At 39.9% G+C, this 27,962-nt stretch overlaps 1 protein-coding gene across 6 annotated transcripts in view; it reads left to right on the top strand.

Annotated features, from left to right (window-relative positions):
- WDFY3 (WD repeat and FYVE domain containing 3) overlaps positions 1–27,962 on the top strand; it is a 155,452-nt gene extending 127,490 nt beyond the window's left edge. For 4 of the 6 annotated variants that reach the window (XM_050973452.1, XM_050973455.1, XM_050973453.1 and 1 more), the window contains 28 exons: positions 530–712; positions 1,598–1,755; positions 2,645–2,722; positions 3,442–3,669; positions 4,571–4,624; positions 6,441–6,609; positions 6,781–6,944; positions 7,661–7,809; positions 8,081–8,201; positions 8,559–8,644; positions 8,920–9,000; positions 9,392–9,446; positions 9,791–9,910; positions 10,597–10,714; positions 11,849–11,955; positions 12,487–12,640; positions 14,232–14,323; positions 14,651–14,863; positions 16,586–16,733; positions 17,538–17,692; positions 17,983–18,141; positions 19,448–19,627; positions 20,681–20,863; positions 21,477–21,573; positions 22,595–22,924; positions 23,120–23,231; positions 23,574–23,771; positions 24,289–27,962. In XM_050973452.1, the coding sequence (XP_050829409.1) occupies positions 530–712; positions 1,598–1,755; positions 2,645–2,722; positions 3,442–3,669; positions 4,571–4,624; positions 6,441–6,609; positions 6,781–6,944; positions 7,661–7,809; positions 8,081–8,201; positions 8,559–8,644; positions 8,920–9,000; positions 9,392–9,446; positions 9,791–9,910; positions 10,597–10,714; positions 11,849–11,955; positions 12,487–12,640; positions 14,232–14,323; positions 14,651–14,863; positions 16,586–16,733; positions 17,538–17,692; positions 17,983–18,141; positions 19,448–19,627; positions 20,681–20,863; positions 21,477–21,573; positions 22,595–22,924; positions 23,120–23,231; positions 23,574–23,771; positions 24,289–24,409 (4,013 nt within the window). In that variant the 3' untranslated portion in view covers positions 24,410–27,962. The remainder of the gene's footprint in view (positions 1–529; positions 713–1,597; positions 1,756–2,644; positions 2,723–3,441; positions 3,670–4,570; positions 4,625–6,440; positions 6,610–6,780; positions 6,945–7,660; positions 7,810–8,080; positions 8,202–8,558; positions 8,645–8,919; positions 9,001–9,391; positions 9,447–9,790; positions 9,911–10,596; positions 10,715–11,848; positions 11,956–12,486; positions 12,641–14,231; positions 14,324–14,650; positions 14,864–16,585; positions 16,734–17,537; positions 17,693–17,982; positions 18,142–19,447; positions 19,628–20,680; positions 20,864–21,476; positions 21,574–22,594; positions 22,925–23,119; positions 23,232–23,573; positions 23,772–24,288) is intronic. The other 2 variants (XM_050973456.1, XM_050973457.1) reach the window with 1 other exon arrangement.

Raw genomic sequence — 27,962 nt, forward strand, 5'->3', positions numbered from 1 at the left:
CATTTTAAGATAAAAAGATATGGTATAAACTATGCAGTTACTATTTTGTGGCATGCTTACAATCTTTTACTCAAAGGAAATTTATGAACTTGCTATGGAAGAAAGTATTCAGTGATTCTTAAATGTGTGTGTTTAATATTGACGCAGGTACTTAGACAGACATTATATGTAAAAATGCTGAAGCATAATGTATGTATAGAATTATATATATATATTTATAGACACAGATTCCTATAAGGTTTTTTCAATCTCATTTTGTTAATAGATGGATGTGGGAGATTAGTCACAACTAATCAGAGCCAGTGTTTCAAATTCACAGAGAAAAAAACTGCCAAAATTAATTGTTAGACTTTCTGATAGCATACATAATGGCAAAAACAGGCACTCTGTTCAAAGGCATTTCACATATCATGCAATGGGGGGACAAACTACAGTGTAATCACAGAAATTATTCATTTCATTACTGTAAAAATATCAATGCTATGAACACCATAGAGAGCTTGCTGTTTGTGATTTTGTACTTATGCAGGTCGCCAGCTTCTTTTGAAAGCCATAAACAGAGTGTGGACAGAGCTAATCCACAGTAAAAAACAGGTTTTGGAAGAAGTTTTCAAAGTGACACTGCCTGTCAATGATCGTGGCCAAGTGGATATAACTGTTGCCAGACCTTTCATTGAGGAAGCGAGTTTAAAGTGTTGGCAAAATCATTTGGGTAAGTTCTGACTGAGGATTTGCCTGTTCCTCAGCATGAACTCTATGCACTGGATGTTTTAATATAGGCTCAACTCTTTTGTAGCTGTAAATACTCTATAAACTGGCACTGTGTAACATAGAATCCTACAGAAACTGGACCATAAACAGGATATTCTTACACTCCAGTGCAAAGGGCCCTCTCTGAGTCAGCAAATAGCACATTGTGTATTACAATGGTAGAAGCATTGAGCTCCTCCCCACAAACCCTTGGATTGTAGTGACCTCTATTACCATTCCCAGGATTAGATGTGCCAGGCAGGGAGGGAGATCCTCTTGAGCATGTCTGGGTGCAGCCTGCAAACTCTTGATCTGGTGATGAGATGGGAAATCGGTGGCTGAGCAGTCCTTCTCTAGCAGCAGTGATTCTATGAAAAATTCTTGGCTAGGAAATATGTTCAGCATAGGAAGCAGTTCTGCAGGAAAAGGACTTGGGAATCCTGGTGGACAAGTTACAGACAAATTAGCTCTGCATCCATGTAATAGAGATCAATTGGTGATTGACTGAATTAGCAAGAGTTTAGACAGCAACATTCCATAGATGTGACTCATTTGATTGATTTCACAGTTCTAAAGTAATTGAGGTTACCCTGGATGTACAGAAAACATATTTGGAAACCTGGAATACTTGGTTTTGCAGTATCTGTCTTTCTATGCATTCCTAGCTGATGTTTGTTAAGGTTTCTAATATCTCCCTCTTGGCCAGTGTATTTGCAGAAAGTGTTTGAGTACAGCTACGCCTTTTTTTAAGCAACAGAAAAGGTCATTCTATCTAAAAAAACAAGTATAATGAGGGGAGGGGGAAAAAAAACCTTCCAAAAAGTGCTTCCAACACTTTGTTTTTCAGCTCATGAGAAAAAATGCATCAGCAGAGGAGAGGCTTTAGTTCCAACCACACAGTCCAAACTTTCAAGAGTCAGCAGTGGATTTGGCCTCTCTAAACTGACTGGTTCCAGGAGAAACCGCAAGGAGAGTGGGCTGAGTAAACACAACCTCTCTACACAGGTATTTTCTGTCAAGAAATAATATGCAGTCTAAAATCCAGCAACGTATGTTCAGGATTTGTGGTAAATATCCCAAGGTGGGGTATCTTGCACAGTGTGAAGTATTATCTTGTGCTCAGTTTTCTTTCCCTTTTTTGACTATCCAGACTGGGCATCTTGCTTCTGTGTGTCTAATTTGGTAGGTCCATCTGCATATCTGTAACCTTAAGCAGGTGAGCAGTCTCAACCCTTCATTGTCGGTGAGACTGCTCACCTGCTTCTGGTTCATGACTGTCGTAGTCTGGGTCTTAAGTTCGGTTTGCAATACTGCACTGAAATGGAAGCTGTGATACAGATAATGGGGTTTTTTTCCATTCTGCCCTCAAGATGGAAAAAGGGGGTTGAAAATTTTGTGGAAAAATATGTTGCTAGTTGTCTTTCTGAGCTGAAAATTTGTCAGTGGAATTGAGAAATTAATGAATTCTCAGTGGTCTCAGTGCTTTTGCTAGTGAGCAGGTATATAATGAAGGGAAGAGGGAAGAACTGAACAAATGGAGCTGACAGGAACTGTTCCTGGTTGTATCACAAGAGGAAGCAATAAGTAAAAACAGAGATACAATGGGACAAAGAGAGGAGGGGTGGGTGTCTTGAGGATTTCCAGCAAACTAGCCACAATCCACAAAATATTACTTAAAAGGAAGAAGGGAAGAGTAGTCTTTCACAGTGCCAATCTTCAGCTGTTTGGGAATGTTCTGAATGTTTATTTTAATGAACTACTCTATGTGAGCAAGTTTATCAATGTGGTGTATTCCTAGGCTTTTCATTCAAACAAACTCTTGTTTATGAGAACTAACTTTTATTTACATAACAAACTCTTGTTTTTTCTGTTTGTCACCTTGTTTTTGTCTTAGGAAATTTCCCAGTGGATGTTTACTCACATTGCAGTGGTTCGGGACCTGGTTGATATGCAGTATAAAGAATACCAGGAGGTATGGGTGGCTTGCAGTGCTAATTACCTGCAACTGATACTTTGGCCTGTAAAGTTATACTAATGCCATTTCTCAGTATGAAGCTGGTGAAATATTGGGCTCTCTCTATAGGTGAAATGCATGGATGTTTACAAACAGTTGTTATTTTTAAGGGGTTTTTAGGTACAATCAAATAAATGGTGAAATTCATTTTGATCTGGTTGTAGATGTAAATTCTTGTAGCAATATCACATGATAAGTGTGAATATTTTTTAAGAAGCTTAAATTCCTTACAAGTGTAAAAGAAACCAAAGCAGGGAACAAAAAGAGAGTGATTGGAAATACACTGTATTTCTAAAGCATTATAGAAAAACTTAAGAGGAAGTGTGGAGAAGCATTGTGTCTAAATGCTACTTTCATAGTAACACAAAGAAAATTTTATGGTATCATGCAGTAATAGAAAATGTCTGATCTGTGCCTTCCAGCATGGAATTGTTCCACCCTGTGGTGTCTGCCAAACATTCCCAAAGACATTTCAGTCAAAGTGATTGCTGAGCTGTGTGCTATAAATCTTAACAAATGACTTCTGAGAGAAACAGGTCATTCAAAGCCAACCACCACACTTTGCTTCATTGAACTTCTCTCTCCTGTGCAAATAAGGACAGGAAGTCCTCCTGTCTGGTTTCATTCTTAAAATCATTTTTCAAATTCCGTGCGTTTACAAATGTCTTTGTGTCCAGCGTCAGCAGAATGCATTGAAATACGTGACCGAGGAGTGGTCTCAAATCGAGTACGAGTTACTGCGAGAGCGGGGGCTCTGGGGGCCCCCCATCGGCTCCCACCTGGACAAGTGGATGCTGGAGATGACTGAGGGTCCCTGCAGAATGAGGAAAAAGATGGTGCGGAATGACATGTTTTATACTCAGTATCCCTACATGCCCGAGGCTGAGCAGGAAACAAACTTGCTGGTAAGTATTCAGAAGTTTGGGAATGGGTGATTACACACCCTGTTGCAAAATGCTTTTTTTCTTTTTTTCTTTTTTTTCTTTTTTTTCTTTTTTTCCTTTTTTTCCTTTTTTTCCTTTTTTTCCTTTTTTTCCTTTTTTTCCTTTTTTCCTTTTTTTCCTTTTTTTCCTTTTTTTCCCTTTTTTTCCTTTTTTTCCTTTTTTTTCTTTTTTCCCTTTTTTTCCTTTTTTTCCTTTTTTTTCTTTTTTTCTTTTTGGATAGATTTTTCTCAAGAAAGATCTTTTAGTCTTTTGGTATGATAAATTTAGGGAAGAGACTGAGTCACTTGGCTCAAAACCAAGAAAATTTGAATATATTGCAATATAATGTGAGGTGTGGTGAGTGATCCTGCCAACAAACACCACTGGCGTCTTCACAAGCCTCCAGAGACTGAAAGTTCCATTACTGTGTGAGGTTCAGTCTCAGTCTGAGTTCTTGTTCTTAATCTAGATAATGTGGAAAACAGTGATCAAAAAAAAAGGGAAAAAAAAGGGAAAAAAGGGCTACAGGACTTGGTTTGGGTGCACTTCATCAGTCCATGAAGATGAAGGTGGGCTGTGGAGCAGAAAAGTTTGTGGCCTTTGGAAAGCTTTGCAGTTAGTTCCTGTTAATTTTGGAACACTGCTTTTAAGAAAGGAAGCGGTCTTTGTCTGAGTGGCAAAGTACTTTAAAAAAGCAGAGAAAACATTGAAGTCATTCAATTTTAAACTATTAGATATTTTTGCCTGCTTGTGGTCTGACACACAGTAGCTGTAGTGACAGTCTAATTCACATGAAATAGAGAACGTGCCATCATACATTCTTCTCAAAAGTGTTCTTTCTCTGATGTAACTGATGCTTATGTAATTGATGCCCTGTTTCCAGTCTGACTTCTCAAACAGACTTCCTGAGACATCTGATGATACCATTCCTCAAAAGGTAAAGAAACAAGTACACCAACTGAAAGAATGTAAAATAAATACAACTTCTGCATGTTAGGCAGTCTTAACAAGGCTTCTACGTTTGGCTTTCAACTTGCTCTTTCAGTAAACAATTCCAGACCTAAGGGTTTTTTCAGTAATCACGTTAGAAGATGTTACTGCGCTGTCCTCAACCTTCACCTAATAAAACTTTCTGTAGACCTTCCCTTCTTTGCTGCACACTAACAGGCTGTGTTGGGCTGTGCTACCACTGTTCTCACTGTGTGGAGTGTTGTGGCTTTGGGACCTGAAACTATTGGTCAGTGGAACACATTTAGTAATGGGCAACACATCGCTTCGAAGCACTTATTGGGAAAGTGTTTCCTTCTAAGAGAGGATCTGGGGAGTGTTTTTTCTCCTTTTTGTCCATAATGGGCTTTAAAAGGCCGACTTTTGTTAAAGCCCATATTAATTTTGTCTTAGCTAACTCCTCTCTGTTTTGCTATTAATAAAATGCACACATTTGCTGAAAAAATATGAATCCTTTCTTAAATAGAACAGACATGCTTGGAAGTGGCTTCTCTGCAAGCATTTCAGTATTATGCTTTTCTCTGTTAATTAGAGTCACATTCTTGCCCATCACTAAGTACAGTGTGTAATGTGCATTCACTCATTTTGAATTACCTTCTACAATTATCTAATTCATATAAATGGAAGTAATTCTATTATACGGAATATCTGATATAAATTGTTACTGTTTTCCTTCACCTTAGCAGTGCTATAAAGGATTTTTCTTTGTAGGTTATACATAAGTAATTTCCACAAAAGTTTCAATATCATTTAAGTGGCAGTTTTGTGCTGATAAGGAGTGAAGACTTGGTTTAAACATAAGTGAGCAAATTAAATTACAGTACCTTAAATGTTTGATTTTTGGGAACAGCCAGTTTGACCTGAATAATAAATTTCTGTGTTGCTGATCTTCATATCTTTATCATCCCAAGCATCAACTTTTAATAAAGCTAGTTTGATTTCTATTCTGAATGTTGCTTCTGTAATTAAGTGAGGAACATAAGAATTACCCTGTGATGGGGGTTGGGACAGACGAAGAGGAAGGAAACATCACACACAATAAAAAACCCGTAACCAAAACAACAAACGCTCAACAAAGCAAAAAAACCCTACAAAATAAAGACCAAAAACACCACACAAAGGTACAGACAATGCTCAAATATTTACTTCAGGTACATGCATATTCTTATGCCAGTCTCCTCCCCATAAGCCATCAGAAACTTTACTAAAAAAAAAAAAAAAAAAAAAGGCAACTAAATTAATGAAGAATTTTTGAGACTTAAAGCCAATCCCTGGGTGTTTTTAGTTCATACCAGCTTCCACCTCGTTGTATCTTCTTCAGGCAATTTTTTATTCAAATTACTGCCTAGCAAAGAAGTCAGCTGGCTAACAAATCAACTGCATCTGTTGGTAGGGAGTAAAAAGATTATTAAATGGCCTTCTGAGCAATCAGTGTTAAGCACAAGAATCCCAGCATTTTATGACAGTTCATAACATACTGGCTACACCTACTCCTCATGTTCTAGTTTTATCTGCAGGCTTTTCTGCAGCCCCATGTTTGCTTGAGTGGCTTTATAGCTCCTTGCAAATTAGCCAGCAGATCAGATCTGCTGAAGAGTCTCTGTTCCTGTCTGTGTTGGTATATGAGCACGCACAAAACACTCCATGGGCATGCACTGTGCTGCACACCCTCTTCCTGAAAGACCTTCACCAAGGGACTCAGGGAGGAGTTGGCTGACCAAGCGATTTCTTCCATTATTCCCAAGAAACCTGCTCGCTACCGGAGAGCCATCAGTTACGACAGCAAGGAGTACTACATGCGCCTGGCTTCTGGAAACCCTGCCGTCTTCCAGGATGCCATAGAAGAGAACACAGTTGGTGAAACAGCTCAGCAGGAGCCAGAGCATGGGGAGGACACTATTGCGAGAGTCAAAGGTTAGATGGTTTGGTTTGTCATCCTCTCATGCATTTGCATAAAGACAAGCATAAGTTTGTCTCTTGTTTTTCTCTCTTAGCATTGGGTCAGTAATTTGAAAGATTATAGGTTTTGTGAATTTAATTTTTTATGTCTCTTTATGACATTTATCTGTCTCTGTTCTTTTCTAGGCTTGGTGAAGCCTCCCCTGAAACGATCTCGCTCTGCTCCTGATGGAGGAGACGATGAGAACCAGGACCAGTCACAGGATCAAATTGTTGAAGGGAGTTCAATTGATGAAGAGGAGAAGACTGACAATACAACTTTGCTTCGACTTCTTGAAGAAGGAGAGAAGGTACTGTTTCAAACACACTAAGAACATAATGTGTTGGAATTTCTTCATTATGTGTCCCAGACATGAATAAATGTCCTATATATCTTCCTTGGTCTGTATATTTCATCATCTTCTTCCGTAAAATGTGTACTTTGTGTCCCTGACCCTAAAAATGCTGTAGTGGAAACGTTTTCTTTTTTTTTTTTTTTGCAATCCCATGCTTGGTTTATTGTCCTGTCAACTTAATGATCAGGGTAGAAAATAAACATTGAAAATATGAATGCTGAATTTGGCACACTGTTTCTAATTAATTGTTGCCTTCATTTGAATGGGAAGCCTTGATAAATAGTATTTTATCTCCAAGATAAGTGGTGGTTTGCCATGCTGTGTATTTGGTATTTCAGCCTTTGTCCATCTGAAGTATACCATTAAATAGCATTGTGATCATGGTTGAGTAGGCTGCAGGTTCTAAAATATGTTCAGGCAGCGTAGTGCATGTGGATAAACTGGTAAATAGATACATTTATATCACACCAATGAGGCTTTATCCAACCTCCTACCCAATTACTAGTCACTGGCGTTAGGTCTGATTAAAGGACAGACTGACAGGATTTTCACTGTATATGCAAGTGATATGGCAGTGTCTGCGACTTGTTCTAACAGAGCAGTGTCTGCGACTTGTTCTAACCTGTGCTCAACCTGCTTTCCCTAAGCATTCCCTATGCCTTTCCTCATAGATCCAGCACATGTACCGCTGTGCTCGGGTTCAGGGCCTTGACACCAGTGAGGGACTGCTTCTTTTTGGGAAAGAGCACTTCTACGTCATCGATGGGTTTACCATGACAGCCACCAGGGAGATACGGGACATAGAGACATTGCCTCCAAAGTGAGTACATTCGTAGAGAGTTTCCTTGATCCTTAGAAGCTGAACAACAAGTATGCAATGAGGTTTTTGAGGAGTCAATTCCAAGATAATGTAAGATGCAGGAAGACCTCAGGTACGGAGCAATTTGTAGTATGGTATATTGTGAAAATATGTTATCATCTGTTTCTGTAACTGGACTTTCATATGAAATTAATTGAATAGTTCTTTTCCAAGAAGAAAATTTCTCTTCTTTTTAATCACTTCTCTCGTGCCTGTTTATGTTCCTTTACAGGATGCATGAGCCAATCATACCTAGAGGAGCAAGGCAAGGTCCAAGTCAGCTCAAAAGAACTTGCAGCATTTTTGCATATGAAGATATCAAGGAGGTGCATAAAAGGAGATACCTTTTGCAGGTAACTTGGACACCATATTTGAGTAGGGGGAAGCATATTTGGTGTGTTTTGATGATGTAATTTTTAGAAATGAAAATCAGTGCATAACTTAAGAATATTTGGAAAGAGAAGCTATTGTCTGTGTTGAAATTGAAACATTTAAGTTGGGCATTCTTGTAGGAACTTATCCAGATTGAGTTTATTGGGCATGTTAGTCAGTGTTAGTGTCCAAAAATAAAACATTTGGTTGTGCTAAGCAAAGTCTGCTTCACTAATTTAGTGCCGCATGTAGCATGACTAAACTGATCTATGCCTGGCCTTCAGAGGTGACAAGGAAATAAGTTATTGTTGACATGGGTTTGTCCTCTTTGTTTTCAGCCAATTGCAATTGAAGTTTTCTCAGGAGATGGACGGAACTATCTTCTAGCTTTCCAGAAAGGGGTTAGAAACAAAGTTTATCAAAGGTAATGTAAAATAAATTAGAGTATTTAACATGAATGTTTGCAAAAACCTCTGTGGAGGCTTTTTTTGGTGCCTGCTAGCACCTTACTGCTGCAGGAAAGAGCCACTAGATGGCACTATATACCTTCAGTGAGAAGAGGCTCCTGTGATTTTTGTTGGAGACATTGTAGAGCTGCTCAAAAGGAAGTCTGTAACTGTACTGAACGCATGCTGCTTTTTAGGAGATGACATTCTGAGGGCAGAAACACTAATCATAATCTTTTAACTGCTGCTGCAGGTTTTTGGCTGTGGTGCCATCTCTGACTGACAGCTCAGAGTCAGTGTCTGGGCAGAGACCAAACACCAGCGTAGAGCAAGGGTAGGTGGTTCTGTTCTTCACAACCTCTGTGGTTCATCAATTTCCAATAAATGATGCTTGCATTGATATCATGATTATCTGGAGAATGTCTGAGTTAAAGTTATCAGTATACTGATACATTCTGAAATGTATTGGAGTGCTGAAGGCATCAGATTTATCCAAGTTGTTGAAAATATTTTACTCATCAGCCACCACTTGCACTGAATTGCATAATTAACATGCATAATTTTTACAGTGTGTGTTTAGAATTCTAAAAAAGGGTACTGCAAAAGGAAAAGAGATATCTGCTTCTAATGGTTGCAGTTTATAACTAATGTTGAAACTTTGGGTTGTCTTGTGAAAATGTAACCCTGCAAAGTCAAGAAATTCCCTTTCTTCTTCTTCCCACTAGGTCTGGCTTACTTAGCACTTTAGTGGGAGAAAAATCTGTTACTCAAAGATGGGAAGTAAGTATGAAAATGCTGGAGTATGTTTAATTTTACATTTTGTAGTGATACATAAATAATCAATACGCATAAGTTGCATCCTCTTATTCCAACAGGTGGAACATACTGTTGTAGAAAGTGTATTTCAGCATTTAATTTTTAGTATTTCATGGTATCATTGTCAAATAGGAAATGGTTCTACTGTTGAATTGCAGGGGGAGGGCTGTAGTAAAAGTAGAGTGAGCATTGCAATATTGAAGTAAGTTTTTATGTTTGGGGAGGGCTGCACATTGACAGTCTGGCGGGTTGACATTTGCTTGTTGTAAAGTGAAAACTTCACTGTGCTGTTATCTGTCTGCCTTAAGAGAGGAGAAATCAGTAACTTCCAGTACCTGATGCACTTGAACACTCTGGCTGGCAGATCCTATAATGACCTCATGCAGTACCCTGTCTTCCCTTGGATCCTCGCAGACTATGACTCAGAGGTAAATGATTGTCAGCTTAGATAGTAATCTTGTATAAGCTGAATGTTTCTCCTTTGTTTTTCCCACTTCTCAACAGGGAGGGTATTAGAGAATCTTGGCTGGGCTGGTTTTACAGATGTTGATGGCCTGTGCACAGGTGAGGGCTGGCATCCAGAGAGAGACATTTGCCCCTCTGCCTTGCAGGAGTTCCTGTAAATGTCTGCATTAGCTTTAAACTGTGTATCCTGAGGTATGCTAAGCTCACAGAGAAAGTATCCTTGTCCAGAAGACTGTGGTAGGGTCTGCTATGAAATCTGGCTCCACGGTAAAAGAATATGCTTTTGAAAAAGCTGAAACATCCTATTAATGCTTTTGTGGACAGCCATTGCCACCAACCAGACCATTGCATAAAATATTGTTAGGGGACTTGTTGAGTATTTGTGAAAAAATTAGGGCGAACTGGGGACAGGATAAGAGGAGCAGGGCAAAAGTTGTGCAGAGCCCAGATGCGATTGCAGATAGAACACTCTGGCTGTCTTGGATCAGACTGAAGGACTGTTTTTAGCATATCCAACATTGCACTTGCTGTGTGTGTAGAAAGCAGGGATAACAGCTTTAAGAGGTAGGTGGTGTTAACTGTGGCAATCAGCAGTTTTCAAAGGATGTGGTTTGGTTTTATAAAATTGTTGTCTGATTTATTTTTAAAGGAACTGGATCTTACAAATCCCAAAACATTCAGAAACCTGGCCAAGCCCATGGGAGCTCAAACAGAGGACAGGTTAGCCCAGTACAAGAAGCGATACAAGGATTGGGAAGATCCCAATGGTAAGTAATAATCCATCCCGCAGAAAGAGCAGAGGAACATGCGCCTGTCGTCATAGGAGGGACTCACGGATTTTTTTTTATAATGTGGGTAAAGAGATTTGGATATGGAATGTGCAGAACTCTACCATGGCTTTTTTTGTGACTGTCCAACAAAGTTTAAATTAGAACAAATAGATATTGACTTTCTTTCTGTGTTGTTTGTTTTAAATCTAAATGACCCCTCTGTTTATATGTAAAAACAAAGACAGAACAGTTGCACATTTAGATGAGTTTAGTATTATATAAAGACTGGAATGGGCAGGCACATGAAGCACACAACCAGCTGCGTCCGCTAATACAGTTTGATTGCTGCTGCATGAAAATTAATTATACAAAGAATGCAAATGCTTCTCTGTTAGCAGTATTCTAGCTTTTTCATTTCTAATCTTAAAGTGTGGTTCTTTTGGCTAAGGAAACAGCAGCTTCTTAGCTAAAAAAGCCTCAGAATGAGATGCAATTAAGTTACCTAGTCATGATTTTAGAGCTTCCTTTTATATTGAAAATAAAACTGTGTTTGGCAAGACAAATTTTCTTGTGTGATTTCATTGAAGATACAGGCCTGTTTAACTATTGCAGTGCTGTTTTGTGTCAAAGAGCAGTAGGTGGCAAAGACATTCATTTTTAGTAACAAATCAGTATTTTCTAAGTGTGCTTGTGCAGACATTTTGCCATGAAATTAAGAAAGTAAAAGCTGTACAAAATCTATAGGCAACAGTTCTGATACATATTTCTGCCCAAGACCTTAAATCCGTAGTAAAAAAATAAGATGAAAAATTTTAAAAAGATCTTTTTAAAAATGTTTCTTCAGCAGAAATCACCATAGTTGCACTACAACATTTCAATTAGTTAAAAAATGAGTAACCATTCAGTAGTGCTTTGCAGAGCCCTATTGAATTAGTGCTACTCCACTGCAACCCAAACTCAGGTGACAAAACAGAGCTTTCAGACATCTGAGAATGAAAATTACAGATTCCAGTTATGAATGTGTACAAGGCTGCAGAGTAATTAAAATGCAGTGTTATTTTTTTCCCATTAGTACTGATTCTGTCACCTAACTACATTATTTCTCCTATGTTTATGATTTTCAATCTGCAGGGGAAACCCCAGCTTATCACTATGGGACTCACTATTCCTCAGCCATGATCGTGGCTTCCTATCTTGTCCGGATGGAGCCTTTTACTCAGATTTTCTTACGGTTACAGGTAAAAACTCACTTCAAGTTTCTTGCCTGCTGTGTATTTCAGACATCACTGGGAAATAAGATCAGTCAGCTTTGTTTTCATCAAATATCATAGAAGAAACACCTTTTAGCAGAGTTCTTATTGCCTGGCAGATTTTTGATGTGTCTTTTTAAAAGATGTGATGAAATTCACCTTTTTTTTCCCTTGTAGTTTGAACATTTTTCTAAATGTTTACACAAAACAAAGTAGCAGCAGACAAAAACCAAAACAAGTTCTATTGTGGAAAATGTTTTGCTGTTTCTCCGAAAGCAACTAGATTTCAAATCAGACAGATGACTCTTTTCCTAAAGTTCTGTATATCTGTATCTATATTTTCTGTTATCATGTACCTGAAAGTAATGCAGCTGATCAGATTGGTTGCATCAAGGAAAGAAATGTGCTATGTTCTAGTGTCTTCATTTGGCAGAGGATCTTCTGATTTGCCTTTCTGGCAAAGCCTGCCATGCCTGAGGGATGCTGTGACACTGACGTGCTGCTCTCTCTGCCCGGCAGGGCGGTCACTTCGACCTGGCTGACCGCATGTTCCACAGCGTGCGCGAGGCCTGGTACTCCGCCTCCAAGCACAACATGGCAGACGTGAAGGAGCTCATCCCAGAGTTCTTCTACCTCCCCGAGTTCCTGCTCAATTCCAACAATTTTGACCTAGGTAGGCAAAAAGAGCTTGATAGCAGTGCTGTGGGTGGGAGAACAGAGACAGACAGACTTCAGGCATTTTCTCAAGCTGTGAGTGTTCATTGTAAGGAGTATAATACAAGGCATCTTCTGAGAATTGCAGAACTAGTCCCCAAAAAGACTTTTGTTTGGAACAGTGTATTTTTGTCAATTTTGGGTTTTTTACCTGTTCAAAATGCACAGATAATAATATTTTACTTGAGAGTTTCTCTGCTTTGCATTTTTCTTTATGTAACCTAATCCATTATGGTGTTCACCATCTTTGTTGTTTATTTTTTGAAGCTTCTCAAAATCTGTTGGACAAATCTTCACTTTTAGAACTTCATTTGAAAATATTCCTAAAGGTTTTTAGAATTTTCACAGCAGTTGTGACAGTGGTTATTCAGCAGGAGTCACGTAGGAGGCCTGTTTGTTGGAGATGCATGTTACTTATTATATGTCACTCTTAACACTGGTGTTAAGCTCTTATATTCTGAGCTCTGTGCTGTGAATCTATTACCAATAATAAAGATTAATCAAATCATAGGCTTGCAGGCCATTAAAACCTTTATTCAAAATCTAGTGTAGCAGATGGAAGCACAACCTTACAAAAAAAGAAAAGCAAAACCCAAAGAACACTCTGCAAAACCTCTTCCATCTATATTACACCAAAGAATATGGGTATTACTGAAGAAATGTTGAGCTCTTGTCCACTTATCTTTGTATCTGATGATTTTGGACTGTAACCATTGGAAATTCTTCATTGAGCATTTGGACCAACAATAGAAAAGGCTCTTTAAGGAGCAATTGTCAAACAATGAAGTACTTTTGACTGTGGTAATTTGTAGCAATCCTGCTTCCCATCCTCCCAAGTGAAAAGAAAGGAAGATTTGAGGTTGGGATAAAAGTAATGTTTCTGTGGGAGCATTGCACTTATTTTTATATTTCCCCTGTAAAGTTGGAAATCTGTAGGTGTTCCTCTGAGTTAATAGGAAATGTGGAATTGTCTCTTGACAACAAGGACAGAACAAGAATATAACTGAGGAGTTTTACCAAATATATTTTTGTTGATCACAACATGACACTATTTGATGTCCAGAGTGAGAAGGGGGCTGTCCAGGACAGAGTGAATGTATTGTGCCCAGGCCATGGTCATATCAGGGGAATTGCCAGTATCCTTGGGCATGGAGCTTGTGGGAGATACCAGTTAGCTCTGCACTGTTAAGGAATGAGTGTTTGGCTGCACATCACAGGAGTACAGGCTATTCTCAGGAGTAAAACAACAATTTCATTCTATGATAAAATGCTGTTTTCCTCTTCAGAAGCCTTAGTGAGGAGTATTTGGATTCTTTCTCCTGAAAGCAATCTTACATGAACAACTGAGGCAGAATTTTTCATGTTTTATTGCCTGGCATTTAAAACCACAATAGTATTTTAAAGAAAAGACTGAAATGGCTTCCTTTATACAAAAATGATATTAGACTTTGATTATTTTTATTTTTTTTTTCACTTTTTTTCACCTTTGCTATTCCTGTTCAGTTTCAGTGCTTCTGTCCAAATTTTTTCCTTCTTTTTCTTTTTATTAGGTTGTAAACAAAATGGCACTAAACTTGGTGATGTAATACTCCCTCCATGGGCAAAAGGAGATCCTCGTGAGTTTATCAGAGTCCATCGGGAGGTAATTTGAATTTTAATGGTGACAGTAGAATGTCTGTTGGGACTTTCCACTGCACATTAATCTAAGCTCAATTTGTGCAGTCAGTCACAGGCCAGTCTGTGCGTTCAGGGTTTGTGTCTGATTGTTGACAAGGTCTGTAGGACCAGTTCCTCTCCTTCCTTTTTGGATACAGAGTACTTTGAGGCAAGACTTACTTCAATGAAAGGCTTTGTCAAAATGTGACAAAAATATGTCAAATCATGTTCTGCATTTCTCCTTGTGGTAAGTGTAGTAAACTCAACCAATGAGCAATTTGTCTCATTTTAATGCATGCCTTCTAAATTTCAGGCTCTGGAATGTGACTTTGTGAGTGCTCACCTTCATGAGTGGATTGACTTGATCTTTGGCTATAAACAGCAAGGTCCTGCTGCAGTAGAAGCTGTAAATGTCTTTCACCATCTCTTCTATGAGGGACAAGTGGACATTTATAACATCAATGATCCTTTAAAAGAGACAGCTACCATAGGATTCATTAATAACTTTGGACAAATACCAAAGCAGGTATACCTTTTGTAGAATTCTTATTTTCTAGTTAACACTCAAACTGAAATGTGTCAATATAAAACAGGAAGGTGTTTTAGGAGTGAAACTTATTGGGAGTATTTATTCATAATATTCTACCAGTGATACAAAATCCTTTATGTTTCCATCATAAGTTACACAAAGATTGACTTTAGGCTTTACTTGTGAGGTTAGAAATGTCTTTTTCCCCCTTTACATCCTTAAAATAAAGGCATAATGAATTATAGCTCAAGTCTAAAAATCAGCTTAAAAAAACCCAGAAGTATGTTCCTGCTGCAAAGTCATAGGGGAGGAATGAAAGTGCGACTTCAAAGTAATGTCCAGTGCTAAGGTCTTTGAAGTTACCCTGTAATAAAACAATTTCCATAGTAACTTCTGCTTCTTTTTTTTGTACTAGTCTCATGGGTGATTCCCTCTTGTAGGACAGCTGTAGTTAAGAAGCTGTAAAGACCAGGATTTTGGTGCAGCTTTAAAGTCTGGGTTCTCTTCAAAAGACTACATTAAATAATTCAATGTAATATTAAATCTGGGGGTTCAGGTTTGGGGGGGTCTCTTTGTTGGTGGTGTTGATTTGGGTTTTTTATTGGGTATTTCTTTGGAGTCGTTTTGCTATCCAGTGAAAATCTTAAATGTCTTTGGTAAATATTTCCAATCCTAGATCTGGTGTAAGCCAGATACCTTCAGCAATTGGCTGGAACTCAAGCCATGTGTTGGAAACTCCAAACTCCACTCTCAGCACCTAATGTTTCAGGACAGCCACAAGATGTTTCCTGTGGCAACCCACTTAGAGCTGTCTGTCTCTCATTGCTTGGAAGGAAGGCTAAGAACTGCTTATCTCTCTTCTGTGGCTTTTCTCCTTTCCCTTCCTTGCTCTCTCTCAGTAATCTAATTACGTAGTGGCTGTAGGGCTGTAGGGTTTTCTCCTCTTACGTAATAACCAATCCCTGTGTTGTGATGATAATCAGATGTGGCCCAGCTAAAGCCAGATGGACAGACATGACTGGGGCAGAGGGCAGGGCAATAGAAGAGCACTGCAGCTGAGTCCAGAGCTCTGCCTGCATCCTCAGATGCCTGTTAGGTACAAAGCTGTGGTGAAATCTACCAGGAATTGCATGATGCTTTGCTGGAGGAAATAGACTGCAGTAAACTTGGGAAACTCAAAACTTCCTTAAGGCTTTGTTGATGGTGAGTGCTCTCGGAGCACATTTTTAGGTAACGGTAGAGTTTTGCTGTTTCCCTCAGTTATTTTCTGTGGGGGATCCAGGGCAGGCTCTCAGTGACATGGCTGTCGTGCATTTTTTCACTCCTTTCCTGCACAATGTAACATCCATCTTCTTTGTTCCATCTCTTCCACTAGTAATGTGCCTGGCAGTTTGGATTTATATTTTTAAAAGTTACGATGCAAAACATTGCAGAGCTGGTGGTGTGTTTGGAAGAGGGCTCTCACAGACCCCATGAGGGTCCCAAGATGCCACGGCCTGAGGGGGCAGAGCAACTTTGCTCCTTGTTGGTTTTCGTATTGTTTGTTGAAGGTTTTTGAAATGTTCACCATGAGTTATTAGTGAATACTGAGAGCAGTAAAGCATTTGCTTATCTTCAGAATTTTTAGAAGATATTTTGGATGTATTTATGATCTTTTTAAGCTAGTGCCCTTGTAAACCTGTAATTTTTGATGATTATTAATTTCTTGATGAATTTCAGCTCTTCAAAAAACCCCACCCACCAAAACGTGTTAGAAGCCGTCTGAATGGAGAGACTGTGGGAACCTCTGTGCCACCTGGTTCCACAGGTGACAAGATCTTTTTCCATCATTTGGACAATCTGCGGCCATCTCTTGCCCCGGTGAAAGGTAAACTTTAAACTCACAGTAATTATTGCTGTTTCTTTGCCCAAGCATTCAGAGTTTCAGCAAGATCATACTTTTCCATCTTTTTCTTACTTCTAATATTCTTGCTGCCCATAGTTTTGGGAGATAGGCAGATTCAAAATATCCTAATGCTGTACGATTATGTTCTTAGCTACTTTAAAGGATCTTGGGAAACACCATAGCTGCACCAGTTTATTATGACATTTTTTAAATAAAAGGATAAAATGGAGCTCAAGCACCTCTTTTTAAGTTTGAATTTAATGAACAACATTCAGAGTTCGTTGTTTCTGGGCCTGTGATAGCCTCTGTTTTTGTGATTTTCACAGCAAAAGGAATATTTATCACAGTGCCAAGAAATACTAAGGAATGTTGGCAGGAAAGTATGGTGTTGGTAGCTGCATTGAGACAAAAGAAAGTTTTTGACTTCAAATCTGACATTGGGCTGAACAAAACTTAATTGTCTGCAAGGCAGGTAAATGCTATACAGGGATTTCTTTCCTAGCTGAGTAAAGCTCCCAGCTGTAAGGAGAGAAGGACATTCTATTAAATGGGGCATAGTAGGACTTAGAGAGGAGACTCTAAGTCAGGAAATGAGAAAGCACTAATCTATATTTGGCTCTGCATTTGTTACGAATGGAGCAAAAGTTGCCATCACTGCAGCTGATGCAAAGAATGTATAAATAGCTACTCCAGAGACCTTGCTTTGGAAGAGCAGCAGGTACTTAAAGGAATCTGATAGTATTTGTCTCTCCCAGCAATAAAACATAACCCCACCTTCTCTTTCAGAGCTCAAGGAGCCTGTGGGGCAGATCGTGTGTACTGATAAAGGCATTCTGGCAGTAGAGCAGAACAAGGTTCTCATCCCACCCACTTGGAATAAAACATTTGCCTGGGGCTATGCAGACCTCAGCTGCAGACTGGGTACCTATGAGTCAGACAAGGTTTGTAATCTAAAATTTGTTCCAGCAATTAGTACTCAATAGTGAAAAAAACATAACAATAGACATTTTTTTCACATGTGAATATTATGTGAAATAATCTTCTGCTGCATCAGGTTTTTTTGCTCCCTCTTGAGGGTCTTCACCAGGATGCTGGCAGAATAACATTAACTCATAACAGTTTTTTACCAGGTCTTAGTGACCTAATGAGTGCAAGGTGGCAGCCAGGTTTTTATTTTTTATCCTACAAAGTACCAGTTCTGTAAGTAATTATTTGTTTTCTGTATTTTTAGGCCGTGATTGTTTATGAATGCTTGTCAGAATGGGGTCAGATCCTGTGTGCCATTTGCCCCAACCCCAAACTAGTTATCACTGGAGGAACAAGCACAGCAGTGTGTGTGTGGGAAATGGGTGTCTCCAAAGAAAAAGCTAAAGCCCTCACACTGAAACAGGTAAAATGGAATAAAGCTTAAAATAGTGTTATAAGATCAAAGTAATTGTGTAATGGGTATTGCTTTGAAACCATGAGTCCAGCAGTTCTCCAATAATGGAGTAGTTGAGGTAGTGATCTGCATTGAAAGTGGGCAAAATGCATCTTTAAAATTGCATAGTTTTTAAGAATAGTGGATCACCAGGAGTCTTCTGGAGACAAAGGAAATTTGATAGTGATGTTAACAAAATTATACAGGTGAGTTTTGTGAAATTATCTGATTTGTAGTGTTATGTGTAATACCCCCATCTAAAAATTGTCAGGAAGGACATACAAGGAGGCTGCTTTAAAGGTTAATTTTCCTCTTTTAAAAAAAATTTAATTACTTTAATTATAGCACTTTTTAATCTAAAAAAAGCACCTATGCTTTAAAGTCAGCTGCAGCTAAGTGCAGAGTAAGTTTTGTGTTTACTAAAGAAAAAACAAACCCAACAAATGAAACCAAAAAAGCCCAACCACAACTAGGTCAAGATAGTCTAGCAGCTGTGTATCATTGTTTCAGGTTGTGTTACTGTTTCATTAGCATCTTAATAGAAGGGCTGCTTTTTAGAGGAAGTCTATCCCTCAAATTTATGAAAAGAAATTTAGAGAATTATTTAGTAACTTCCCTTGTGCAGTAATTAACTGTCCAAAGCTGCTTTTCTGAAGTGTTTTACTTTAAAACTGTACATGATAAAACACTGAATCTTAAATTTTGGGGCAGCATATTTGAATACATTTACTATATTCAGCGAGTTTTATTTTAACTGAGTAAGATGCAGTAATCTGACTGTATTTCAGACTCTTTTTCCAATAGTTAGATTAAGCCTAAAATGTAAATGTAGGGCGTAATATGGGTGGATGCTCATACTTTTCTCCACCTTCCAATTGACTTTGCTTTTTTGGCTGCAACTGTTTCTTCTCTCTTTTGTCTTCTCTTAGTCATCAGCAGTTACTGTAGGAGTCAGAATGGAATTTCAGGTGCAGCCTGGAACACTTTCTGACCCTATAAACAGGCTACTGATGCAGAGTGGGGTTTTCTTCAGTGGAAGGATCTGTAACATTAGACCCTGGAAATTTTGTTTTCTCAGAGCTCTTTTTAAGTGGAAGAAATATTTTGCCATTTTCAGTTATAGAAATAGTTATTAACTGAAGACTTATAAAGGGGCTGCATCTTCTGATGGGATATTCTGGTTACGTTATCTGAATCTTTCAGGTGAGAGGCTTTGATGTGGAATTTTTGTTCTCTCTCCTGATTTCTACTTTTGCTTCTGACTTGTGTTTTGCAGGCACTGCTGGGTCACACTGACACTGTTACCTGCTTAACGGCGTCGCTGGCGTATCACATCATTGTGAGTGGATCCCGGGATCGCACCTGCATCATCTGGGATCTGAATAAGCTCTCCTTCCTGACACAGCTCCGAGGGCACAGAGCTCCAATTTCAGCACTCTGTATAAATGAATTAACGGTGAGAGCCAGACTCCATCCATCAGGCTGCAGTGGGAACAGTAGCAAGAGTTGGAAATCATTAAACCAAAGGAAAAAAAGCCACTAGGCTCTCCTGTTAATTTGGTATAACTTGTATAACTCATGTGAAAACTGATTAACAACTGGTTTAGGAATAATTTGTGTCATTTGTCTAGAGCCATACGTGGGTGCATTCCATGCAGAGTGGCTTGAACTCAGAGGAGGTTATTTATTAACAGTGCTGCAAGCAGTTTAGTTAGTGTGACGTTCCAAATGAGCGGCCAAATCTGCCACAGGAGCTAAGAAGAGCTTTTGATACATGACCTTGGTTGGCTTCTCTTGTCTTAAGCTGAATTTAAAGGAAACGGGATACCTTGGGTGGCAATGCAGCGCCAATTGTAGTGGAAACAGACATATCCTAAAAGCTTCTGTCCCTGGTCGTCCTGTGAGTTACAAGTCACCATTTATCCAGCTCACATGCTTGGACATCAGGGCTGGATGGACCCTGTTGCAGCTGGAGCAGATACAGTGTTAGAAATCAAGACAAGAGAGAGCTGTAATGCAAGCAGGGGGTAGCAAGTACAGTTTATTAGCTGTTGGTGGTCTGGCTGTAGTGCTGCCAGTGCTTTAGACTGCAGCTCCTGTTTCACTCTGCACTAGTTTGGACTGTTCCCAATAAAGAAGCAAATGAAATTTAAGGTGATACATATTTGTGAAAAAGAGCAGTGTCAACATTAGCAGTCATTGGAAACTGAAAGTAGTAAAAATAGGCTGTTGGATTATTATGCTAGGAAAAGTGAAGGAATTGGTCAACTCATTCCATGCTGTAAATAGAACAGATTGGTTGCTACTAAATGTGGTTTTCTTGGTAGAGTTAAAAAAGAAAATCACATAATCCTAAAGGTTTCTTCAGCTGGCCAGACGCCCCTTGAATAGAACTTCCTGAAAAGTGCCAGCCTTGCAACTTGACTTAATAATGAACTTGACTTATATTTTTGCTGAAGAATACCTGCAACTTTGTATTGAAATCTGGAGGTGTTATTTGTCTTTGCAGGGAGACATTGTATCATGTGCTGGCACTTACATCCATGTGTGGAGCATTAATGGCAGCCCTACTGCGAGTGTAAACACCTTCACTGGCCGAAGCCAGCAAATTATGTGTTGTTTTGTGTCAGAGATGAATGAGTGGGACACCCAGAATGTCATTGTAACAGGGCATTCAGACGGAGTTGTCCGGGTAAGTACCAGGAATCACTGCCTGGAAAATAAAGCTTATCCCTTGGTGGTGGTAGTATTTAGAAAAGGCAACACAGTGTCCTGACCAGGACCAAACACAGTCCTGCTTTACTTGGGAATTTCACCTGAACAGTTCTTTCTCCTTTTTTGATGCCCCCATTGGGATGTGGTAACCAGCAATAGTCAGCAGAGCATACATTTTCCTTCCTGCTCTGTTTTGGTCACCAGCTTTCATACCTGGAGACTATCGCTTTGGTTCACCATTTTAATTTCACACACCTTGAGACAATTCATTTTGCTTGGCCAGAAAGAAAAGAGAAATTTAGTGTCTTCTCTGATTGCTACATGACTAACCCAACTAGCAGTACTTTTGGATGCAGCCTTAGCCAGAGTCTGCTGGTCGGACAGATGTGTGGAGTGGATTCAGGCATGAACACAGATGTCCTCTTAAAGTTTCTAGTCCTCAAAAACAGAGTTTAGTATGGAGATGTGACCTGCCTTGATGTTACCAGTGCAAATACACAGTTCTACCAAGCCATTTTAACTCTTCAAGTAGCTCAGGAAAAAGCCAGGAGTTCAGTAAGTGCCACTCTGCTTATCCCCTGTCCCTCCAGTTCTGGCGGATGGAGTTTTTGCAAGTGCCAGAAACACCAGCTCCAGAGCCTGTGGAGATGCTGGAAATGCAAGAGGACTGTCAGGATGCTCAAATAGGTATGTCTCCTGACAAGTGCTTGGTATTATTGTATCTGATCTTTGCTATAGGTAGGTCAAGTCCTGTGGTTATACAGTGTGGAATGGAATGATGGAGATTTTATCTCAAAAGGCAGTAGGCATCCAGTAGGTGCAACGAACAGAGTGTCTAAGTTTACCACCTTACTTAAGGTAGTTTCATATTGCTACAAGTAAGAAAAAATGTTGCCCATCATAGCTTTTTGTTCTGTGGAGATGGAACTTTTCTCTGTTTGTTTTGGCTGTTGGCACGCTCAATGGATTGTCCAAAAGCTAGATATGCTATAATTCCATTTCATACTAAAAATAACAGCCAAGTTGAATCTACTGATGGAACAGCTTAAACAAGACAAGCAATGATACCCCTTTCTGTTCTTGGAAGATTTTCGTCTGTGCCTTATGACTGTTTCTTTTAGCCATCTTGTCTTCCTCCTGCACTCTTCATACTGAACATATGATCTGGATTTGGATCTGAATCTCATTATACTCATAAGTAATTATTATATAAATACAGCTTTTGGTTATTTTCAGTGTCACTTGGAGTATAAATGTCTTTGTTAATTGCTCTTTTGTGTTAACAAGTCCTGTTATTAACAAGTCTGCATCATTGTAATCATCTGCATTTTTCAGTAAGAGTTTCAGCATAGCTGACTGTGCTTACTTGTGTAAGTTTTGCTGAAAGGTTTTGCCAACTTGAGTGTTTCTGAAGGTTTTGCTCCTCTTGCCTATTATAGCCTTCCTCAGAGGGACTGTTGAAGGAAATAGCTTCAGCTAAGGCGTGTCGTTCTCTGGCAAAACAGAAAAAAGTGCAAAAAATATGAATGGTGTGATTCCTGGCAGGAGCTGAATCTCTTAAAAGGCTCTGAGATGCCTGCATGCAGTGTTCCTCTCTCAGCAGTTGGTGCCCATTGGGTTTCAGGCAGTGCGGCAGCAAAGTAAGGAAAAAGCTCAGGCCATAACCAGGTTCACTAACAGTGGCTTGTTCCCTGTTGTGCCAATCCAGGGCAGGAAGCCCATGAAGAGGACAGCAGTGACTCCGAGGCAGACGATGCATGCATAGGCCAGGACACGAAGGTGCAGGAAAGCCAGAGCCAGCCAAGCAGCACCAGCCACAGGCCTCGGTCATCATCAGCCAGAGCAGCAGCAGCATGGTCAGCAGACAGCGGCTCTGATGACTCCAGGCGTTGGTCAGACCAGCTCAGCTTGGATGAGAAAGATGGATTTATCTTTGTGAATTATTCAGAGGGACAAGTAAAAATGCATCCCCATGCTCAGGTTAACCACCCCCACCCCAGCTATGCTGAAGCACGGCACTACAGCAAGCTCAAACCAGGTAAAAGAAGCCATGCATAGCTCTCAGTTTTATTCCTAAGTGAAATGTTTAAGAAAAAGAGGAAAAACTTGAATCTCTGAGGGAGATTTAGTTCTTACTACAAAGTTGCGGTTACGAGTGTGTTGAGGGAGGAGGGAACGAAAATGAGAATGAGCAAATTTACTTTATCTCCTCCCACTTCCCACTGCTTTGTAGGATACAGATGGGAGCGTCAGCTGGTGTTCAGAAGCAAGCTAACTATGCACACGGCATTTGATCGCAAAGACAACGCACACCCAGCAGAAATCACTGCGCTCGGCATCTCCAAGTGAGTAGCTCGCACATGAGGACTTCAAACATTTTTGGCTGTTGTCAGCAGGAAGAGGTGCCATTGTTCATAACTCTGTTCTGTGGTGCTTCTTTTTGGGGTAGCCTTCTTCAAGGACTGAGATAAAAACACTAAAGGGAGGGAGACTTGTTCAGCTGCACTGTGTTACACAGAGTGTAACGGAGTGTTGCAGCTTCATTTCTCAGAGCAGGGCGGTTGGGGCATTTGTCACCACACCAATGCTTTACCATTGTACATTCTCTGACGTTTAAAATCAGGCATCGATGCTTGTGTGTTACTGTGCCAGAGTTGTTGCAGGAATGCTTTTGCTTTTCCTTGCAGGGATCACAGCAGGATCCTGATCGGGGACGGCCGAGGCAGGGTGTTCAGCTGGTCAGTGAGCGATCAGCCGGGCCGGTCCGCGGCCGATCACTGGGTGAAGGACGAGGGTGGTGACAGCTGCTCGGGCTGCACTGTGCGCTTTTCACTCACCGAGAGGCGGCACCACTGCAGGAACTGTGGACAGCTATTCTGCCAGAAGTAAGCAACCAACAGCCTCCTTTGGGCTCTTTTCCATACAGGATTTTAGGTAGGGTAAAGCTGTGAAATACCACAGAACTCTTGTGGAAGATTGGGGCTGCCTTAACTGTGTGCAGGACTGTGAGGATGCTGATTTAGGGGCCACTAGCAGGTAGCCTCAGACAAAATATATGACATAGAGGATGTGTGTGAGCTCTCCTTACCCACAAACTGAAGTGCAAGTCTCATCTCTGATCCACTGGGTCAGAGATGATATTTCTAGTTTTATCTGTTTGAGTCTAAACTGGTAACAACAGCTGTTGTTGAGCTATCTGTCACACAGTTTCATTGCGTTGACTCTGTGGTGATCATTTGAGTTAAATTCTGCTTCTGCCACACTGCATTGCATCTCCATGTCAAGGTGAGCTAGGACACTTTTCTGGTGTTTGAAGTCATGGTGATAATTCCCACAGCTCAATAGAAAATGGGTAGAAATGGAGAGAACCTGCATTCAGTGATGGTTGTTTATTCTCCCCAGATGCAGCCGGTTTCAGTCAGAAATCAAACGGCTGAAGATTTCATCACCTGTCAGGGTGTGCCAGAACTGCTTCTACAACCTGCAGCACGAGCGGGGCTCAGAGGAGGGGCCCAGAAATTGATGGGGGCCTGGCAAACTTCATCCAGCCCCACCGTCACTCCAGGAACTAGTGAGAGCATCAGAAGAAATTGGAATATTGCCTGTTTACACTTACGTTTATACTGCTTTCTAAGCACTAAGAGTAAAAAGGGATCATTGCATTGGTTTGTGTTGACAGAAGGCAGACGAGGCGAGCAGCATAAGGAGAAGAGCAAAGCCCAGGAAGACATGGTTAATAACCACAAATCCAACAGAACTGGCAGCCCCTAAGCCCATGCTGGGCTGGCTGTCGCAAAAATCCTCACTTATCGTAAACACCCCTTCTTGTCTTGTTTTTGTAGAGGTAGTCATCTTAACTGGGGGGAGGGAGGGCAAGGCTTTTTAGAAGATAGTTGTAAATCTGCCTTCTTCGCAAGCAACTGTGTATATTGTAAATAGGTATAATGGCCTTTTTATCTAAATATGAACTTAACTGCCTGTTACATGGGACTTCAGATTAACCACTGTACTTTGTGTGGCATCTTTATCTCATCTATCAATTTAAATACGAATGTTTAAAAAAAAAAAAACCAAACCAGAAAACTCAAAGGCATTATGTGTATTTCTGTTAAAAATCCAATCTGTGCATGTTTGTTCTTTCAGTTGCCCACAGTATCTTAAGTGAGGCTATTCATAGAATTACAGATTTTTTTCAAAAGAAAATGTTTTTGAGAATAGGAACTTGGAGTATTTTATTCTAGCTGTAAGATAACCAGGAACTAAATTGTACACTTGTGTTGCATTTTATACCAAACTATTTACCACCTCAGTGTTGTTCATATTTAATAAGGCCTCTTTTATACATATGTCAGAGGTGCAGTTTTATTAATTACTTACTGTTCATTAGCAGCTGATTCATGCAGTGCAAGAACCAGCTTTTACCTTCTTGAGTCAATAGCAATTGGCTTTTGCATATAGGTACAGAATTAATTCCTTGTGCATAAAATTGAACTGCTGTTGTCCCATAGCTTCTCTGCAAAAAACCTTTTTGTAACAACAGGCATTGCTCTAAAGCAGAGTGGTCTTGGTCATGTCAGAAATGCTGCTCGGAGCTCTCTTTGTCTTTCAGCACACACCATCAGCTTGAGGACAGCAGTAGATTTCCATTATGGTTTTTAAGTTTCAATATGAATTTAATTGCAGTATTTTTTTACTACTCTATCATTTATTTTGCACTACATGTGGGATGAAGTAGAGACACTGATATCCGCTGGGATTGGAGCACGTGCATTGGGATAGGCCCATGGACTTAATTTCTGCATGAGGTCTTGCCAGTTTGGGTGAGAGGGTAGAGGGAGGGCAGCAGGCAGGCTGGTGGTTGGTTTGTTTTTGTTTTTTAACATATGTGTATATATTTTGTAAATGGGTGACAAACTGATCTAGAGATAGGTATATTCACAATGGATTCTTTTAAATAGAGGTAAGGATATGACCCAGACCAACAGAAGACAGGTGGCTCTGGCAGTACTTGAGTGAATGTTGTCACTCAAAAGGATGAGATTATCCTTCGCTTGGAATGACTTGGGCAGGCTCTGACCCTGGGACAGCAAATCTTTAAAACCAGCATTGTTGTTGGAATTGCACCATCAAAAATTCCAGGCCCTCTCTGTTGAGGTGAGCTCCTTCCAGAGGGTCCCTGGTGCTGTAGGGACACCCCTGTCTTCTCTTGATTTGAGCTTTTAGCAGTGAATAATTTGTTAATTCTGACCACTTACTAGTTACCCTGGTATCACATGTTTATGCACTGAAGGTTAAATATGTATTTTGATACTTGTTTGTTTATTATGTATGTGCTGGTCTGTAAAATGAGATATATTCCTGTTTTGGTATGTATACTAGGTCCCCAAATGAAAAGAAAGGCTTCTCTAGAGTCCTTGCACACTGTTGAGTAAATCCAGGTTTGTTGAGCTTAGCTGACCCACATTTTGGATCCAAAGAGTGATGGTCAAGTAGCCACAGTGACTACTGGCTACCTGGCATATTTGACCCTAAAAACAGGAAGAGGTCCGTGGTAAGCATGTGCAGAGCACTGGAATTTCTGTATTCAGCGGTTCTCTCTAACGTTGCCTTCACCCTTCCCAAAATGATGCAAAACCAGCATACTTCAGAAGACAGGCTAGTGGCCTTAAAGTTTTCTGTTTGAAGAAAAGGCTGTTTTAACAACTCTTACATACCTTTGAGTCCACAGGCTTTTTCCCCTTGCCTCCAGATTTCCAAATCATCCCCAAATTTAAGGAAGCCTTCTTTTCTGTGGACTGCAGCTTGTACAGCCACATGGTTAAACCCTAGTAAAAGCAAGGCTATGATAACAACACTGACGTGGTCCAGCACTGAAGCCAGGACAGAGTCGTGCTGTGGGGTCCTGAGGACAGGGCTGTCAGCCGCAGATGCGTTGTACGGGTGTTGTTCCGCGCCTGCGGCGTTGGCAGTGCACTAAAGAAATCCTTGTTCCTTACAAATTCTGCAGTGTGCAGGCTAGGCCCAGTTTACATTTTGCAAGCAAACCACCACAGCCCTCTGACTTAATTCTGTTCTCAAAAAACCACATTTTTGCTTGTTGGAGGCGGAGGGGGACAAACACACCTGCTCATATTCCCTCTGGCAGCTGGTGCTGTGGGCAACTGTGGTGTTCACATGGGAGTGGGTTTTTTTTCCATTTCATTCGAGCTTCTAATGCAAATATTTGCTTTGTTTTCCATGTAAAAATCTGTTGAGCAAAAATATACTCATTTACACTAACATTAGTAGACTGTATTCTCTGCAAGTACCTCACATGTCTTCTCCTGCCTTGTTCTTTGTAGTAAACTTATCCATGTACTCCTAACATTTGTATGTAGTGTGTAACTGTAATGTCATGCTTTTGAGAGGGGTTGGCTGCCTCCAGCCAACATTCATCAGTTCAATAGCAAAACACTTTAGATAAGTTATTTTGCACTTTCTTATGTATAAAATTGGTAGAAACTTATATTTGCTTTGTATCATTTAAAGACTCCTTTTGTTTCAGTAAATGAACTGTGTATAAAATACTTATGCAGTTAAAACTGTTTTTAGAAAGTATTTTTAATTTCAGCAAGTTTGGTTACTTGTTGCATGACTATTAACACAGCTGACTTTTTGTGTCAGTGCAATGTATATTTTTTTTGTCCTGTTATTAACTTGTAAGCCCTAGTTAAATGGCCATTTATTTGTACAGCATCAGGAGTAAATTGAAGATAACTGGCTAAGACTGGAGTGTGGAATTTTGTACTATATTGCAGAATCCAATATCTGTTTTTTGGTGGTTACGTAAAAGGCCTGACGATTTACTATCTAGTGTGCAATCTGTGATATCTGAATGTTCATTGTATATTTGTCTCCAATGCAAAAAGGTAGAGTAACACAATTACAACAATACATGATTAAATGCAATAGTTCAGGTACTGAAGTATTTTTTTTTTCATTTCAAATAAATACCTGCTATTTACCACCAAAAAGCTGGTTTGCGTTTGTTAGAAAGACAAATCATTTGCAGTTAAATAAACATTTTTAACTCGGGA

The sequence above is a fragment of the Serinus canaria genome, chromosome 4, assembly GCF_022539315.1.
Source record: "Serinus canaria isolate serCan28SL12 chromosome 4, serCan2020, whole genome shotgun sequence".
Taxonomy (NCBI): Eukaryota; Metazoa; Chordata; class Aves; order Passeriformes; family Fringillidae; genus Serinus; species Serinus canaria.